At 45.7% G+C, this 19,808-nt stretch overlaps 1 protein-coding gene and 1 long non-coding RNA gene across 3 annotated transcripts in view; one reads left to right on the top strand and one right to left on the bottom strand.

The window, feature by feature from the left end:
* The window catches only part of NT5E (5'-nucleotidase ecto), a 44,839-nt gene extending 32,136 nt beyond the window's left edge, over nt 1–12,703 (top strand). The window contains exons 4-9 of one of the 2 annotated variants that reach the window (XM_032651887.1): nt 2,331–2,528; nt 3,438–3,592; nt 5,215–5,320; nt 6,111–6,260; nt 7,589–7,789; nt 10,698–12,703. In XM_032651887.1, coding sequence (XP_032507778.1) covers nt 2,331–2,528; nt 3,438–3,592; nt 5,215–5,320; nt 6,111–6,260; nt 7,589–7,789; nt 10,698–10,861 — 974 coding nt within the window. In that variant the 3' untranslated portion in view covers nt 10,862–12,703. The remainder of the gene's footprint in view (nt 1–2,330; nt 2,529–3,437; nt 3,593–5,214; nt 5,321–6,110; nt 6,261–7,588; nt 7,790–10,697) is intronic. The other variant, XM_032651888.1, reaches the window with a different exon arrangement.
* LOC116763768 lies at nt 2,549–10,699 on the bottom strand. Its single transcript, XR_004352618.1, has 3 exons — nt 3,730–10,699; nt 3,357–3,433; nt 2,549–2,939 (listed from the first exon to the last, which is right to left on the bottom strand). It is a non-coding gene; the product is annotated as an uncharacterized LOC116763768 (long non-coding RNA).
* Nucleotides 12,704–19,808: the final 7,105 nt, after the last annotated feature.

Below are 19,808 nucleotides of genomic sequence, written 5' to 3'. Positions count from 1 at the left end.
TGACAACTGGTCTTCTGGTCTACAGTGTGGGGATAATAATAGGAGCTGTCTCGTGGGATTCCTGGAGGATTAAATGAGATCTAGCCCGGGGCTGGCTCCTGGCTGACTCTCATAACTGGTCCAATGAGGAACCAACACAAACTGAAGTTCTCCGGGCTCTCAGTGAACATCTAATAGGAAGCGCTGGTAGTGGGTGTGCAGAGGGAGGTGATAGAAATAATAGTGGGTCAAAGGTATCTGTTCTATAGTCTCTGACTCAGAACAGCCCAGATGAGATCCCGCTCTCGCCAGAGGTGAGATGGGAAGTACAGGGCACCCATAGGAGGGGTGCAGTTGTAGAACTGAAACGTGCCAGGTGATCAGAGCCCAGGGCTCATGCTCCGAGTGCCGGGCTCCCACCCTCACACGGCGTGTGTCCGGGAGACCGTGCTGGGATGGGACTCAGCCTCTGGCTCCCCTTTGAGATAAGTGGCTCCCAGGCTCTCCCCAGGGCTCCCCTTTGAGACAGAACTCAGCAGAACCCGGCAGGTCTGCGGTCTGGCTGGGGCGGGAGGTCTGTGTGCCAGTCGGCCGCCCCGGTGAATGTGGCTCTTCCTCAAGGCACCCGAGGGGACACAGAACTCAGCAACAAAACCTAAGGATGAAAAAAAAAAAAACCTAAGGATGGCCTTTTGTCATTTCTATTTTTTATTGAGTATAGTTGATTTACAGTGTTGTGTTAATTTCTTGTCATTTCTGCTGATCTTCCACTAAAGAGTCTAAGCTCTGGAGTGCGTGTCTAGGGTTTCTAGAGGTTGCCATTCCCTCATGGGGAAAAGAAATACACATTTATTGAGTATCTATTATGTGCCAGGCAGCCTGCAAGAGAGTTTTGTTTTGTTTTAATTTGGCTGTGCCGGGTCTTAGTTGCGGCATACAGGATCTTCAGTTGTGACATGCGAACACTTAGTTGTGGCACGTGGGATCTAGTTCCTTGACCAGGGATCAAACCCGAGCCCTCTGCATTGGGAGCACGGAGCCTTGACCACCAGGGAAGTCCCAGGAAGAGAGTTTAAATGTTTAATCCTCTCAAGATTCCTGTGAAATAGGAATTGTTATTTTGCCTTTTTTTTTTTTTTTTTTTTGCGGCATTTATTCCCAGGTAATAAGTTTTTGTTTCTTCAGTTTTTTTCTGGGGTATCTTTTTGTTCTGTGCAACCTCCTCTTCTGGTTTAGTCTGTTCTTTTCCACGAAGGATCATCTCAATGTGGCAGGGAGAGCTTGTGTTGATCCGATCACAAGCTCTATAAATCCTGCATCGCGTCTTGGGGGCTTTGTTCACTTGAACATGCTCCATGACCAGAGAATCTGCATCTAAGCCCTTAAGCTCAGCATTACTCTCTGCATTTTTGAGCGTGTACAGTAACAATTCAGCACCTTTTGGAGGCCACCGACCCTGCGTCTGGCCCCACTGTTTGGCCTGGGCGCACCTACCAACTCCACCGTTGGAATGATGGAATGGCACACATTGCTTCTGTAAAGTGACATCCTTCAGATACTTGGTGGCTTTTGGCCTGGGCAGTTTCACGAGTGTCCTTAAAGTGAACACGAAGATTTGAACCGGTTGATTTGCATGATTGTATGGGGTTTTCTGGGCCCGGTGAAGAGCGGACCCTTTCTAGAGGTCACCGTGAGACACTGGACCTCAGGAGTCGGCACTGCCCACAGCCTGCCTGTGCACCCGCCGTCCCCCCGCCCCACTCTCGCCCGGAGTACCCCTCTGCACGTCACAGAGGCCCGACAGCACCGGAGCACCAAACCGGGGACTCTGACACGTTCCCCCCACACAGAAGGACTCCGCCACCAGGGAGGACTCAGTAGACACAAGAGTCCACCGCCCGAGGGCTTTGAAATTGGCACTGCCAAGCCCAGGATGGCAGCAATAACCCGTTATTATGCCCATTTTACAGATGGGGAAACTGAAGCACAGTGAGGTGAAGTGGCTTGGCCGCTTCACCCGGCTGGTGAGATTGGAGCCAGGGTCAGGATGGAGGTGGGACTGTCTTAGCAGTGTCGCATCTTTGTATGCCACGTAGCACCGGGCACGGTGCCCAGGACTTAGCAAGAGCTTAGCAACCGCTGCTGGGTTGAGAATGGAAGGATTCACGTGCCAAAAGGGCATTCGGAAACAGGGGCAGATGCCCGAGCTGGGCTCTGAAAGACCAGCTGTGTGGAGCAGCAGCTGGCAAATCGTCAGTTCAGAATTCGCAGTCACCTGGCCGGCAGCCTGCAGGCTCCCGGCCGTCCATGAACAAGGGCCCACTTGATTAACTTTGGATCTTTCATTGCAGGCACTCCACCTTCCAAAGAGGTGCCGGCGGGGCAGTACCCATTCATAGTTACGTCCGATGACGGACGGCAGGTTCCCGTGGTCCAGGCCTATGCTTTTGGCAAATACCTAGGCTATCTGAAGGTCGAGTTTGATGAAAAAGGAAACGTCGTCACTTCACATGGAAATCCCATCCTTCTCAACAGCAGCATTCTGGAAGGTACGTGAAATTCAGGGCAGTGATCCACCAATGCAAAGATTTGGTGGCTGGATTTCTTTTTTCTTTTTTTTTTCCTTTTTATTTTTTGGTTAATGTTTCAGGACAATGTTTTTGAAGACCCGAGCTTCTTTCTCCCTTGAGTTTACTCTACCCTCTTCGTGGATAAGGAGATTTAAAACACACACGAATTGCAAAAGCCCCATGTGCTCCTCCAAGCCCTCTCAGCATCAGACACTGTGTCGCTGCCTCTCGTGTCTCTTCCAGCTTCACCCTGGCGCAGGAGAGCCACTCTCGGCCCATGTCCAGAGGAGAGCTGATTGTTGGGGCAAAGGGAGCAGTGTACCTGGGCAAGCGGCCCAGTCTCCATGGGCTTCAGGTCCTCAAATGCGTGTGTCTTTCTTACTTTTTGATCTGGGAATCAAAACGAAAAGACATTTCATTTCATACAGTGTACATGAACATCCTCCTGTGCTTCTCTCTCGCCTGCCCTTTCCTGCTTACCGTGATCAGACAGGGAAGGACGGGTGACCAGGGGCCCTGGAGAGCCAGAGCTCCTGACAGCCAGAGGGAGGGGCCGGGACCCTGTAGCCGGACGTCTCAACCCTTTATACCTGCCCTTGGGCCTCTCATTGTCTCCCCACCACTAATGCCCTCCCCGTTGAGCCAGCAGACACTCATTCAGATGTGACGAGTTGATGCTGATTTACTTGGCATGTCTTTAAGATCCAAGCTGGGTCTTACTCCCAGGAAATGGAACAGAGGTTCCTAAGGAAATTTCCCAGTCAAAATCAAAATGTACACAAATACGGTAAAGAACTGTGTACTCACGCCAGGTGAGCTGAATGACGTTTGAGCCTTTCTCCAACATTTAGGCTTTAACTGCAGGCTGATTTGTTTGTTTTCTTCTAGATCCAAGCATAAAAGCAGACATTAACAAATGGAGGATAAAATTAGATAATTACTCGACCCAGGAACTGGGGAAAACAATTGTCTATCTGGATGGCACCACTCAGTCATGCCGCTTTCGAGAATGCAACATGGGCAACCTGATTTGTGATGCTGTGGTGAGTGGTCCACAGGAGAGCAGGGCCCGTGCCTAGGGAGGGAGGATGCAAGGACGGACAACCTGACAGTTACAGAATTGAGGACTTTTAGAAATTAGGCCCCAGACAAAAGCTTGGCGTGTAATCACACTGAGTACCTTGGGAAGGTGCCCGAACCAGACCAGTGGGCCATCCCTTTATTGCTTTACAAGAACAGCAGCCTTGGACTTCCCTGGCGGTCCAGTGGTTAAGATTCCATGCTTCCGCTGCAGGGGGTGCAGGTTCGATCCCTGTTCAGGTGAGTTCTGCATGCTGCGCAGTGCCGCCAAAAAAAAAGGGACAGAAGCCTTTATTTCAAGGTGCTCATCTTAGGTGTCTGAATATTGGATGTTGCTTTCCTTTGGTAAGATGACCTGAATCCACAAACTCTGCTCCTCCCAAGAAGTAGACATAGAATTAAATACATCTGCCCGGGCCTAACTAGGCCAGAGTGTGTTTCACTGATCTGTCCTCTTGACCCCAGAGAACTCGGCCTTGTGTGAACCACCTTCACAAGCAAGGCAGTTATCACAAGAATAATAAGTCCCATGTTGGAGCGAGTTCCCACACCAAAAACACCCCTCTGTCCACCTATCTGCGGGCAGCCGAGGTCTCCAGCTGAGACTCACCATGCCCAGGGGCACCCAAGAGGCTGTTCCTTTGTCTGGGCTCACCTCGGTGCCGGGTGCCCGGTACCTAGGATGCAGCCACACTCAATAAATGTCTGCCAAGTAAATGACGACACTCACGCTTTCCAAGGTGGGACAAGTGCTGGAGGCTCAGCATCGCACGGTCAGTGCGAGACAACCAGCTAACGAGAAGCCAGAGTTGTGAATGTGCAGAGGCGGGTCTGGAAGGAAACACCCCAGGCTCTAGCAGGGCTTACCTAACAAAGAGAGAATGAGCCCCTTCTCCCGCTAAGCATCAGGAACACTGCAGCTGTGCTGCCCTCATAGCCGCCCTGTGGCCCTGTGTCTCCCTCACCTCTTCCACCATCATATTTTTTCAAATGAGAATGTAATTCGTTTTATTTCTTGTAACTAAACATATGTTTTGTAAAAGAAAAGGAAGACTGAAACTGACTCTCCCCCGTTTCAGGGGCTCCCCCATCTCTCTCGTATCCAAAATTGCCAGCTTGGGAACTGGCTGGGGACCTAGACATGGATGCCAGGGTCCTTTGTGGCCTGAGGTCTGGAGTTGAAAGGCTTCTGGGCTCCGCCCTCAGGAGCAAATGTGGGTCCTGCCCTGGAGGAGCCCTGGGGGGAGCAGCCCCGTGGGTCAGTCTGCACAGAAGCCCCTTCCTCCTACTTCAAGTGCTGGCTTTGCTAAGGGCCCCTGGCCTGGCGGGTTGCAGGGGTCTTAGGAGAGGGGCTCAGAGCTACTGGCTACTCAAGAGTCTGACCTGGGACTGGTCACAGTATCTGAGGTTTGCTTCTCAGAGCATAAGACTAGTTCTGATGAATTACACTTGAGAAAGCTCTGGGCACACACAGGAGCAGGAGAACAGCAGCTTTATTTGCCCGGTGCAGCTAACCAAGTTCCGGGCACTGACCCTAAGGAGGAGGACCCAGAATAACGAGTGTAAATTCATGCTACTGTTGCAGATTAACAACAACCTGAGACACCCGGATGAGATGTCCTGGAACCACGTGTCCATGTGCATTTTAAACGGAGGCAGCATCCGGTCACCCATTGATGAGCGGAACAACGGTATGCTCCCGGCCCCCAGCCCCCGGCCTCAGCTCAGCGTGCTGTCTGTCTGACCGGTCCCCCAAGACCCCCCCCACCGTGCCAGGCCCTTTGGCCACTCGAGTCAGTGCCCCACCTGAAGGGCACACACAGGCTTGTGTGTTCTTGGATGCATTTGCTCACAGAGGGAGCAGCCAGCCTTACTGGCACCAAGGTTTAGCTCAACTTCTGATTCACACGGCAAAACGCATATGGTGGCTGATGTATGCAAAATAGTGATGGCCTCCACCTGGATATCTGGAAAGAGGACAAAATTGCCCATCTTGGGACGTCCCTGGCGATCCAGTGGTTAGGACTCTGTGCTTCCCCTGCAGGGGGCACAGGTTCCATCCCTGGTCGAGGAACTAAGAGCCCACATGCCATGCGGCATGGCCAAAAAAAAAAATTGCCCATCTTAGGTGCTGGGAAAAAAAGAGCTGGATAAGTTCCTCTAGTGCATTTACAGGTATCCAGGATTATAGCATATGGTAAAACAAACCAACCAGACAGATATTCAAGACACTGTTGTAGTCTTCCCTTATAACGCTGTCAAAAAGTGTCAGCCTCAGTGGTGGAGGGCACGGCCAGAAGCCTCTTGATTCCATCCTCCCCCTAAGTGTCAGGAACACTTAGACGCAGCTGTGCTGTCCTCACAGCCTCCCTGTGCCCCGTGTCTCCTTCACCTGCTCCGCCAGTCCTAAAGGACACCGGCCATGGGGTGTGCTAGTTCTCCAGCTGTTTTCCTCCTCGCCTCATCTGTGACTACCCTCAGGCACAATTACCTGGGAGAACCTGGCTGCTGTGTTGCCCTTTGGAGGCACCTTTGACCTGGTCCAATTAAAAGGCTCCACCCTGAAGAAGGCCTTCGAGCACAGCGTGTACCGCTACGGCCAGTCCACAGGGGAGTTCCTGCAGGTGGGCGGTAAGTCACCTTGCAAGGTGGGGTGGGCTTTCCTGCTGGTTGGCTTAGCTCCCCCCTTACCAGAACCTCTTGGTCAGGCCTGTTTGGGTTTTCACACACCCAACACCAACGCACAGTCTTTTCAATGGCCAGACCACTGGAGTAGGTTGGGGTCAGAGCCCCAAGGCCCCGAAAATGAGCACCATTTGCCAAGTCTGATTTGGACATCGGATGGTCTCAGCAGGAGCTGGCCCCCCAAACTCTAAGCAGGTCAGCTGCCTTGAGGTCTAGTTTCTATTAAAATCTTAGTTGCTTCAACATTCAATATTCTTCGTAAAAAAACAGAAAAGGGTTTTTTTTTGTCTGTTTTTTCTGTGAGTGCCTGGAACCATACAGAAGTTCAAAGGAATGCAGTGTCCAATAAGTATTAACAAGGATGATTTCTGGGCGGGGCAGTCTGGACAAGACATAGGAACTTGGCTGTGGGTCCAGCGGGACCTGGGGCAAGCCCTCAGCCTCTAGGAGCACGGTGAGAAAATGGGCCTGCTTATCTCATGGATTGCAGTGAAAACGGAAGGAAAACAAATGCTTCCCAAATTGTCATGGACTTCTGAAATGCTTTCGTCAATAATTAAGTCCACAGTCCAATGAATTCAACTTTAAATTAATATGAATGATCTTGTTTGACTCTGACTCCACATTCTGGCCTGAGTTTCCGGCCCGTAGATAGCGGGCTGCACCTGAGGGCTGTGATTGCTTTGTGAAGTCTTCCCTCTGCAGGGCACTCGGCTGCTGGGATCGAGGGGCTGCAGAGTGTGGTGGGGTCCAGGCTGCTGCCTGTGGGGTAGCCCAGATATTCTGCGTTTTCCAGGACAGAGTGGAGGGAACACCGGGGCTCTGGTGCCCCAGCACAGTGCTGGGTAGTCGTATGTTTTGTGAAAGTCACCCAAGCCCAAATTATTAACGTCTCTTAGTCATCAAGATGGTGCAAGGTTCTGTGCCTGTCATCTGTTCCTCATTTTCCAGAGCCACTGAACCAAGTTGCTGGACCAATTAACTCAGGATTTTAAAAAGGTCTGTTTTCTCCCTGCAGAGTCACCTCTCGCCCACTCTGGGCCAGAGCCAGTTTTCCTCCTGGGGGTTCTCAGACCTCCCAGAAGGACTCAAGGACAAACCTAACCAGATAGGGTAGCTGCAATGTCACCTCAGCTCTGTTGCTGAAATTTCACTCAAGCTCAAACTAAATGAAAACTAAGCCCAGTGCCCCAATTCCAGATTTGGCCCTTTCTTAGAAAACAGAAATTTCCCTTTGGATCCAGTGAAAACATACAGGCTCATTTCTTTTCTAGGAATTCACGTGGTGTACGATCTTTCCCGAAACCCCGGGGAAAGAGTGGTCAAATTAGAGGTCCTTTGCACCCAGTGTCGCGTGCCCAGTTACGAGCCCCTCAGAATGGATGAGGTGTACAAGGTGATCCTCCCGAACTTCCTTGCCAAGGGTGGGGATGGATTCCGGATGATAAAAGACGAAGTGTTAAAACATGACTCTGGTAAGCACAAGTGTCTCCACCCCTCCCTAGCCCAGAGGTACCGGAGAACAGAACTGGTCCCAAGAGGGGAGCTACGCATAATGCTCGGAGGGCAAAGCCAGAAATCCAGATGCGTCCCCACATTGCCGACCACTTCCTGCTTTGTTTGTTGGGAAACAGCAGCACGGCCTGGGGGAATATTGCCCTGCCTCTCCCCAGCACACGTACCCATCCACCCAAGCCCAGGGAAAAACATTTTTACATAAAATGTGTTTTAAAACTCTTTTAAGTACATATAACCAGCTATTTAAATTGTGAAATATCAATCAGTGTGGCACTTATAGAAAGACCAGACTTCTAGAACTGTAGGCTGGATGTGGGAAACTATATTAAATCATCTAAACTTTCTTCAAGAAGCTTTTAGTGTAAACAGGTCAGGTAGGCATGGATGGGATATGTCCCCTGCCCCGTTCTGCACAGTGCGTTGGAGCAAATGATAGGAACCACCACACTTGACCCCAGGTGATATTTCCAGCAGCAGTGAGGGTCATTATACCCCCTGCTCATTTTTTAAAATCCAACTGAGAACCGCCTCCTATGCATAGAGTCCACTGCCAGTACACTACCCCTTCCTGTTCTCCAGGGCAGAAACTAGTGTGTTTACAAGACACGTGCACAGCTTCCCTGCATCTGTCTCCAGCAGGGAGCTCAGCCAGGTTCCTCTTCAGCCTTATCATAGGGGACTGCCATTTTCGCTGTGTATCCCAAGGAGGGTGAAGGACAGTTCCAGGGCAAAGGAGACAGCCCTTCCTGGGAGGAAAGGCGCCAGGCACTTCCACCCATCCCATGATAGGAAATGGAAAGGCAGGCTTGAAAGGTGTCCTCTAGAGCCCTGCATGAAACAAAGAAGTTGATGACTGTGCATCACCCAAGGCCTTGGCCCTAAGGCTTCTCAACCCTGGCTCTTCATTAGAATCACTTGGGGAGCATTTTAAATTAAATACCAATGCACTGGTCCCAACTTTTAAGAGATTCTGATTTACCTGGGTGGGGTAAAAGTCTCTTCCAGTGATTCTAATGTATACCCAGGGGTGAGAACCACTGCAGAGAGAAGAGTTCTTTTTAAGTATTATATTGATAGTAATATATTGTTTTTATTGAGGTATAATTGACATATAACATTATATTAGTTTCAGGTGTACAACATAATGATTCACCATTTGTATACACTGCGAAATGCTCACAATAAGTCTAGTTAACATCTGTCACCTCACATAATCACAAAAAAATTTTTTTTCTTGTAATAAGGATATTTAAGATCTACCCTCGTAGCATCTTTCAAATATGCAATACAGTATTAGTAACTATATTCACTATGCTGTACATTACATCCCCAGGGCTTATTTTTTTTTATAACTGGAAGTCTGTAATAACTTTTGACCCCTTTCACCCATTGTGCATCCTCACCCACCTCTGACTCTCCCCGCCTCTGGCAACCACCAGTCCGTTCTCTGTATCTGAGCTTGCTTTTATTGTTGAATTCCACATAAATGAGATCATGTGGTATTCCTTTCTCTGAATTATTTCACTTAGCATAATGTCCCCAAGGTCCATCCCTGTTGTTGCAAATGGCAAGAGGCCATTTTTTTATGGCTAAAGAGTATTCCATTGTGTGTGTATATATATCACATCTTCTTTATCCATTCTTCCACTGATGGACACTCATTTCCTTATCTTGGCTATTGTAAATAATGCTGCAATGAACATGGCGGGGGGGGGGGGCGTATATATCTTTTCAAATTACTATTTTCATTTTATTTAGATAAATACCCAGGAGGGGAATTGCTGGATCATATGGTAGTATTTTTAATGTCTTGAGGAGCCTCCTACTATTTTCTATAGTGGCTGCACAAATTTACATTTCTGCACACGATGCACTAGAGTTCCTTTTCCCCACATCCTCACCAACACTTATTTCTTGTCATTTTGATAACAGTCATTGTAACAGGCGTGACGTGATATCTCACTGTGGTTTTATTTGCATTTCCGTGATGATTAGTGATGTTGAGCATCTTTCCATGTGCTTGTTGGTCACCTGTATTTGAGTTGTATACATTCTTTATATACTGTGGATATTAACCGCCCTATCAGATATATGATTTGTAGTGTGGCATTTTTTTTTTTTTTGCGGTACGCGGGCCTCTCACTGCTGTGGCCTCTCCCGTTGCGGAGCACAGGCTCCGGACGCGCAGGCTCAGCGGCCATGGCTCACGGGCCCAGCCGCTCCGCAGCATGTGGGATCCTCCTAAACCGGGGCACGAACCCGTGTCCCCTTCATCGGCAGGCGGACTCTCAACCACTGCACCACCAGGGAAGCCCTGTAGTGTGGCATTTTTTTAATAAAAAGGTCTGTCAGATCCCTAGGGGTTTGTTGTAGTTACAGGCGATTAGTATTTGTCGGTTCTCCTCTCTTTTGCAAGTGAAGACTCCATTGCCTCAGCATCAGTTACGTGAAAATGATTCCTGAGCAGGCAAGCCAAAAAAAACAAGCCAATTTTATGTCTCAGCTAACTGATATTGACCCAGTTCCCTAATGCCCTCAGTCCGGAGTGGTTCAGAGGCATTGATGACAAGAGCCTCTATATTGAGTCATCTCAGAGCTTAGACAATTTATTCCCCCCAATTATCCAATATTGGACAATGGGCACATTTCTCATCTGGAACATAAAAAAGCAATCAGATTCTTTGCACTTGTGATCGCCATTGTTCTTGTCTTCTGTGACACTTTATCCCTGCTTATGAAAGGAATATATCTTCCCTCTTATATCTAATTACAAAGGACTTTCGAGAAGTACATTGGCTTTCCCCTTCTTACTGTTAATTGATGATTATTTTTTCTGTAGTTAAAATAATGTATGTATTTTTCTAGGTGACCAAGATATCAACGTGGTTTCCGCATACATCTCAAAAATGAGAGTAATTTATCCAGCAGTTGAAGGTCGGATCCAGTTTTCTGCAGGAAGTCATTGCCATGGAAGTTTTTCTCTAATACTTCTTTCAGTTTTGGCAGTGATCATAGTTTTATACCAATAGCCAAAAATTCTCCTTGCCATTAATGGAACTGTATTTTTTTCTCAAGTGAGAGTCAAGTCTACCTTTTAGGAACTGGCTTTGTGATGGTGTGGACCATCCTTGCAGTCTCCTAGAAGCTGAGCTTAGAGGGTTGTAAACGAAGACACTGACATCATCACTCAGGATCAGCAACTTAATGAACACACAAGAAAAGAAATGAAAAGGGGCCCCATGAGGAGAAGGCCAACCATCTTTAGCTTACATATGCAAATTTTAATAAAACGTTATAAACAATTTTAAAACATACACATCATTTTTCTCCTTTATATCCATTCTAATCCACCAAACAACTTATGTTTACATAGAACTTTATCATTTACAAGGGAGTTTTAAGCACACTATCTTATTTGATGCCCATAACTTTCGCTGGTAGGCAAGACAGGTATTGTTTTTCCCATTTGACAGATGAGGGAACTAAAGCTCAGAAAGAATTGACATGTTTAAGGCCATATAGCTAAAAGTGACAGATCCCAGACCTGCACCTGAGCCTTCTGACCTCAGTCCCGCACTCCTTCAATTATATCCAGTTAACTGTTCAGGAAGATACTTAATGGTCTCCTCTCTTTTTTACTATCCGTAGCCCCAGACTCATGTAGAATAAGTCTGCTTTATTTCTGGTCTCTGTTTTTTCCTTTTCAGCACGTGTTGTTATAGGGAGTTTAACGGACTAAACACAGGGTGGCGTTCTCTCCTGCACCACCGTGTGCCTTTGAGGAGCTGGGACAAGAGGTGCAGCAGATAATGGGAAAGGCCAGGAGCTGCAGAACGCAGTCAAGGGGCAGGGAGAAAGGGAAGGAAAGACCAGGATGCCCAGGACCAACTTAACATTATAGAAGAGTCAGAGCTAAAGGCCATTTACACTTGTTAAATACGTATTTGCTAAGGAGTAGCAGCAGAGTGCCTGACACATGGCGTTAGCTACTAATAATTTTATGAGATTCTATCAGTTCTCCCTCTGCTTCTTTCTTCCTTCTTCCTAGTGGGAAGGTGTCATGAGAAGAGAACCTTCTTAGAGAAGGTGTAGCTCTAAACCTGCACCTGTCTCTCCCCAGCAAGATGCCAGCACTGATTCTAGTCTCACACACACACACTCCGCCCCCTCCCCCAGTTATGGGAAATCCAGAGCGGAGCCAAGGTTGATTTTTTTTTAAGGGGTATACCTAAATCTAAAGTCAGCTCTGCCTCCAAATCTGAACAGTCACTCTCAGTCATTCTCAGGCATAGTTATGAGAACTCCTGCCTGAGAGAGTGCCCCTCTAAGCGGGTGCTCAGGAAATACCCAGACCGACGAAATGAATGATTTATGCACAAGGAACAAATACTTGCTTAAGGGGGTGGGGGGACCACGTGAGCCTGCTCGTTACCGTAGAAATGATTCAGTAAGAAGTGGGAGCCCTCACCCTACACAGAGTCAGTGAACAGCAGCTAAAGGATGGAAGAGTGAGAATGTTTCTTGATGTTTACAATTATTAGGTATTCTTGATACAAAACATACTTTTAAATTTCACAACCTCTTTGTAAATGTTGCAGTAAAATAATGCCCTAGGTTCTATGCGTATACAGACTGGCCCTAGATAACCAAATGTCCATAGACTGTAAGAGGAAAATGTCAATAAGATTGCATTTGGGGTATATTTTCTTATGCTTGGCCTGTAAAATAGGGTAAATCCTATTGGAGCACAAATTTTTAAAAAACATTTTGTAAGTTTTCTAAATATGTGTACATGTATTATTCAGTGGTTTAAGAAATGACCTGGAAACACTTTGCAATTGTAGGTTCCAAACAATAAAATTGAAGATATACTCCTTGTCTCTGGTAGTTACTTCTCTCAAGCAAACACCTATAACCCAAGACAATATGACTGATGGAAAACTCTTTGCCAGTTCATCACTGGTATCACTTCCCTTGATTATCAGCCCCCTGCCATCTACTAACTCTCCCTGTCCCCCTTCTTACCCCCAAAACAAGAAAAATACATGCAGTTTTTAGGTAGGAAAGAACAGTAAATAAAGGATATTTTAAGTAAGACTACTAAATTTTACGGTTTTTACGTACAGAATTTAAGACCAATAGTGGTTTCCTAAAAATAAAAATGTTCAAGTCATACAGTGTTAGGGATTTTAATTAACTTACCTGAACTGGTTGTACGTCAAGAACTTTCCTCAATTAATGCCGATGATAGAGCAGACCAGCTGGTACACCGTGATCAGACACATTAAATGCAGTTGGTGGCAGAGCTGCCCTCAGCAGTTTTCAGCAGAGTAAGCGCCCTCAGAGACTATGTAGCCCTGTGGATACATGACTAGGCTTGCCTAAATTAGTAATGGTCTCTGATTTAGTTTCCTGGGCCTGCTGTAACCAAGTACCACAAACTGGGTGGCTTAAACAACAGAAATTCATCATCTCACCGTCTGGAGGCTAAAAAGTCTACGATCAATTTGGCACGGTTAGTTCCTTCTGAGGGTTGGGAGGGAGAATCTGTTCCAGGCCTCTTCCCAGCTCTGGTTAGCTAGCCTCAGATATTCCTTGCCTTACAGATGTTATTCTCCCCATGCTTTTACATCCTTTTCCCTCTGTACGTGTCTGTCTCTGGGTCCAAATTTCCCCTTATACTGTATAAAGTCATAGTCATGCTGGATCAGGCCCACTCTAATGACTTCATTTTAATCATGTGCAAAATCCCTATTTCTAAATAAGCTCACATTCACGGGTACACGGGGTTGGGACTAAAGTCCTGCCACAAGACCTCAGCATCTTTTCAGGGGACACAGTTCAACCCATAACCGTCCCCTAGATGATCTACGTAATCCCCCGGGGCAGCCCTGAGGCAACCCTACAAATGAAGGGTTACAATTAATGTTATTTTTGTGCTGGTAAAATAGGACACATTTTAGAAGCTGACTTGGCTCAACCCAAGCAAATCAAAAGGAACGAGTTTTCCTAACTAATGCAGTCAAAAGCAGGAGCTTTAAACTTTTGTAACAAGCTGGGAGATCTCCAATCTCTAGTAAGGCGTACTGAGCCCTCTAAGAATCTGAATGAAATACTTGATGAAAATATTCGGTTAACAAGTAAGCTAGTTAGGGTATGAAGACAATTTAACTCTGACCTATGACATGGATACTGGCATATTAAAAGCAACAACGGAGGGAATTCCCTGGTGGTCCAGCAGTTAAGACTCGGGTTTTCATTGCCATGGACCCGGGTTCGATCACTGGTCGGGGAACTAAAATCCCACAAGCCATGTGGTGCAGCCAAAGTAAATTAATAAATAAAACTGAAAAACTTCAAAAATAATAAAATAAAATAAAAACAACAATGGAAATTATAGACTCACTATTCACTGGGATTTTTGGTTGCAAAAACAAAAAGTCTATCAGCAGAGACATACCAGAAGAATATTAGCTAGTCCCCAGAATCATCTGGAAGCATGGAGAGCCAGGCCTAGAAATGGAGAGCACGCAAGGAAAGTGAGGCATGGCTAAAATCCTGCCACGGGAACAGCCTTCATACACCAGCCTGGTGCTGATGGGTTCATCTCCACCACAGCTACACCTGCCAGGGCCACTGGCTGTCCTGGTACCTCCATTCAGATGGGAGCAAATAACAAGCTGAGCCTGGTTCAGGCCCAAGCTGTCTTTCATAAAGATAAAAGAAGGCTGAGTGAGGACTCATCTCCAGCCTTTTGGCTTCCTTCAATGCCCCCTCCCCCAATTACCTTGGAATTCCTCCAAATAAAGATGTTCCAGTTCCAGACAATCAAAAGTGAGAAGTGGCCCCTGTGAGTACTCTGAGAATCTCCTAGTACCACAAATATATATGAAATGATGTTAAAAACGCTACCTTCTGAGTATGTCTTGAAAACTATGTTGAGTTCTTAACTTCCTCTCCAACAATGTACATCACATGTATGAAATCCAGATTTTTATGAAAGCCAAAATCACTCTAAAAGTAAACAACACTAAACTTTTTCTGGTATTTAATCATTAAATAATAAGCATATTAGTAATGAAATCAGTCCCTAAGATATATATTTTTTTATAAAGAAAAAATAAATATGGCTAATCAAATTTCTAATTGAGCTTGAGTTTTTAATTTGGTGTTGACTTTTTTTCAGATCTATACTCTACAGATGAAGTAAGAAAATCCATACACTTAAAACATAAACAAGTCTTATCTTTCTGGTAAAATCACAATGTATTGACTTTATATGTTTACATTTATATAGCATTCCTAAAAATTTCACTAATTTATCATGTTGTGAAACTGATTTTGTGATAACTCTTGTGTCATAACTAAGAAATGCATATAGCATCATTCCTGCTCATCTACCACACAGATGTATCATTATCCTGCTCAAGTTTTCTTCGCGTAGCCTTGCCTTATTCCTTACTGAGGAGTATCTATCTTTGGGTAAAAGTGGAAAGAAAAGATGGGACTATAAAACAAGAGATCCCAGACACTACTGTAGAACAAGTAATAATGAACAAACTAGTAAGGTAACCTCGGTCACTACTGTTCTCTAGAATGACACCACAGATAAGGAGGCTGCTGGCTCCTTGACTATCTGATCACTGCTTCATCTGCCCCTCCTTAACCCATTCAAGAAAGCCCACAATGCAAGTGAATGGGAGTAGCATTACAGGGCTAATGAGGAAGCCAATACAATTCACATTTAAAATATAAATAGAAAAAATAAATCATACACTGACTTAAGTATTTTAAATATTATTCACTGTAATAAATTACTAGTCATCCCCTTCAAATCTAGATCAAGAGACACCAGTGGGCTCAATCCCAGAGCTGAGACAACTGCTAATCTCCTCTAGATACCAGCCACAGCTTAATGCCAGAGGTCCCTTAACAGAGGGAGGAGAGTGTACAACTATTAGAAATATTATAGACTGTAAAAATTAACACAAGGGCTTCCCTGGTGGCACAGTGGTTAAGAATCCGCCTGCCAATACAGGGGACACGGGTTTGAGCCCTGGTCTGGGAAGATCCCACATGCCACGGAGCAACTAAGCCCGTGCGCCACAACTACTGAGCCTGCGCTCTAGAGCCCGCGAGCCACAACCACTGAGCCCACAAGCCACAACTACTGAAGCCCGTGCACCTAGAGCCCGTGCTCCACAACAAGAGAAGCCACTGCAATGAGAAGCCGCACACTGCAATGAAGAGTAGCCTCCACTCACCGCAACTAGAGAAAACCCACACAGCAACGAAGATCCAACGCAGCCAAAAATAAATAAATAAATTTATAAAAAAGAAGAAAAAAAAATTAACACAAGTCCACATCATTTACAAAAGATCATTAATCTATTTAAGACTGCATGAACATCTTTAAACTTTTCATCAATATAGAAAACTGAGGGAATTCCCTGGTGGTCCAGTGGTTAGGTCTCAGCACTCTCACTGCCGGGGCCCGGGTTCAATCCCTGGTCGGGGAACTAAGATCCTGCAAGCTGCATGGTGTGGCCAAAAAAAACGAAAATTGAAAGAGTGAGCACTTGGTGCAGTTCAACAGAATGCAATGCTTCAGCAGGGCTATTCTCCCTCCCTCTGGTGCTCAGCTCACCGGCTTCCTCAACTTAAGTGTATCTGTCAGTGTCCACACAGCTGTATCTCTTATATACTTAATGTCCTTCAATTATTCAATACGTTGGCCACATTCAGTATAACTTTTCTTGTTTTTGTGGCTATTTGGGGAAAAAATCAATATCAGTCTTCGTGCTCCCTTATAACTTCTCGGCAGTTAGACCTCTATAGCAGCCCCTTTCCCTTTCTTTCCAACACCTCTCTCTGCTTCCTCCTTCTCCTGAAATGCCTTTTATCTGATTCAGAAATCTGTGAGTGTGCACATGAGTCACCAGTGTCCTGAGGTTAGCTGACATGATCACCTTACCTGCAGCACTGGTTCAGGATCACAGAGAGAGAGGCATGTGCCCTGGTCTTAATATGTCTTTCACTCTGGCAACAGTCATAAGAGAGGTGAGGGACCTGGATCACAGGCCACACCCCTGCCTCTTAACTCCCTGCACGTACATTCCACCTCAACTCACCTAGTCGTTTTGTGTCCATCCCCCCACAAACTCGTCTTTTTGTGCCCATCACCTTCTTAGTGCCAGGTGCTGCTGGACTATGCACAGGTGATACAGGGGTGAGAAAGACACATCCTGGCACTTGGACTGTTCACAGCTGAGTGGAAGTGACAGCCAAAATTAACATCTGAAAACAGAAACGCATGCACGTATTTGCCAATCTGGCATCTCTTCCCACTCCTGGAAAGAGCCCCCATTTTGGGAAGACACTGAACCTCTTCAATCTCAGGTAGTTCTGGTGGGACAGTTAATTACAGAAGCAATCTCTTAGCTCTGGTGGGAGCACATGACCTAGGCCTCACAGTTACAGTGCCTGATCATCCTGGTCTGAATTAAGAGGCAAGCCAAGACAATAAGAATCCTTCCACAAGCTTTTATATGGGTATAGATGTAGAGAGAGACAAGCTCCCTCTTTGCCCCTCTGTATCATCACGTGATTCCAGTTTGTTTAACCGTCCTCTCCCACATGAAGGCATCCACAAGAGTAACAGTTGACAGGACAGAAGCTGAGACAAGAAATGGACATATGTCTACAGAGAGTCCTGACACTATTCAAGTGCTGGGTAAGTCATACTGAGGACAACTCCATTATTGCCTTTCTGTAGTTGGGTTACATGAAAAAATATGTTATTTCTCTTTTCTTTTTCTAAAGCAAAGTTGAGTTCCATCACTTACAATCAAGAGATTAAACTAGCCCACACTAGGAGAAAATGTCAGAAAGTTCCCCTGAGCACCTGTGTGTGCGGTGAGGAGGGAGGGAAGTTAAATAGGAAGCACAGTTCCGACATTAAGTAACATGAATAAAATCCCTCAGGGAAAATTATGCAGTTTTCATTCTTGTATGACGAAAATGGATCTGACAAACTTTAGAAAATTACCTAAAACACATTTCCTTATAAAGAAATTTCAATGTCACCCATTTTTTCAGACATTTGAGCCACTTTTAAAAACTTAAGTCTCCAGGCCGTACCCATTTTCTCCGCCAGGCATTGTCCCCCAATATGGATACAGTACTCCCTTCACTCCCAAGAGCAGCTAGCATAATGTTGAAGTGTTAAGCGGGCATAAATGGAGGGAGTTACAATGAAGAAGAAAACTTACAACTCAGTGTGAGATATCGATGCTCCTAAAAAGCATCCACCAAACCCATCACTTGGGAGTCCTTCCTGGGGTTCCTTCTCAGCTCTCTTAGTGTTAAGCACTGGAGAGCCCCAGGGCATGGTCCTTGGACTGCTTCTCCCTTCTGTTTACACTTCATCTCTCGGTGCTGTCATCCAGTTTTACATCTTGATCCTGGTGACTCTCAAGTTTATAACCCCTCCCATGGACTCCAGACTCATAAATACAACTGCCTACTTGGCATCTCTATTTAAGACGGTTAATAGGCCCCCCCAAACTTTACGTGTCCAAAAATGAATTCCTGATCTTCCCCTCAAAACACGTGCCAGTCACAATCTCCCTCAGCTCATTTAATAGGCCCTTCATCGTTCCTTGCTCAGGCAGAACCTTGGAGTCATCCTTGGCTGCTCCGTTTTTCTCAAACTCACAACCTGTCCATCAGGAAATTCTGTTGCCTAACTTAAAAACAAAAGACCTCAACTTCACGAAAACTCCACAAGTACTGCCCTGATCCAGATGACTGTCATTTCAACTGAATTACTTCACCAGCCTGCTAAATGAGCTCCTTGTCTCTACTTTTACTCTTTAGTCTGTTCTCAACACTCCCAATGCAGTAACCAAAGTAATTCTATCACAATATAGTTGCTGGCCTGCTCAAAATCTTTCCATCATACACCAGGTAAAAGGGAGTTATCACAATGGCTTCCAAGGCCCTTTGTGATCTTTTCTCCCGTCATTTCTCTGACATTATCTCCCTTCACTCACCATGATGAAGCCACACTGATCTCCTTGCTACTCTTTCTACAAAACAGGCACACTCCCACTCAAACCTTCGCACTTGCTATTTCCAAATATTTGGAATATGGGCTCCAAAATATTTGCATGGCTTGATATCTCACCTCCTTCCGGTCTTTTCTACAATGTCCTGGACACATTATTTTAAACTGCACACCTCCACCCATACCATTTTATTTTCCTTTTCAGTGTATTTTTCTTCTGAGCACTTGTTACTTTCTAACATACTATATACTATTTTCTTATTTATATTGTTTATATTGTCTGTCTCCCTGGGTTCGAATGTAAGCTTAGAAATGCACAAATATATCCCTGGCATCTAAAACTGCCTGGCAGATAGTGAGCACTCAATACACACGTGTAGAATAAGGTAAACAAATCGTGCATGATTCCTTCTCTCCTGCCTCTCTGCCACCCTCCTGACTCAGTCCAAAAGCCACACAGTCCTTTTTCTCCGGTATCAGCCCCTCCAGAGAAAGTAAGCAATTAAGAAAATAACTTCTCTACCTAAACACCCTTTTCATTATGCAAAGCAGTTAGAGTCTTCTTTAACCCCTCTGCAACCAAAAGGCCAATTAAGTCTTCCCCAAGAAGGACAGGTGCCTTTCTCCAAAGAGTAAATTTTGTAGCCTCCCCCCTGCCACTCCCTAATATGAAGGTGATTACAAGTTTTCTAAGAGCATCCCTTTTCCCTCCTTGCTTTCGTTCTTCCACATCAGGAATTAGCAAACTACAGCCTAAGGGCCAAATCCTGCCTGCCACTGCTTTATGTAAGTAAGGTTTTACTGGAATACAGCCACATCCCTTACTTGGAATAATACTTTAATATAATTTGATAGAAAAAAATCATAAACATCAAATTAACAAAAAATAGTGAAATACAAAAAATGTT

This window comes from Phocoena sinus, chromosome 12 (assembly GCF_008692025.1).
Source record: "Phocoena sinus isolate mPhoSin1 chromosome 12, mPhoSin1.pri, whole genome shotgun sequence".
Taxonomy (NCBI): Eukaryota; Metazoa; Chordata; class Mammalia; order Artiodactyla; family Phocoenidae; genus Phocoena; species Phocoena sinus.
The sequence above is the reverse complement of the archived record's forward strand: the minus strand, read 5'-3'. Positions and strand labels throughout refer to the sequence as shown.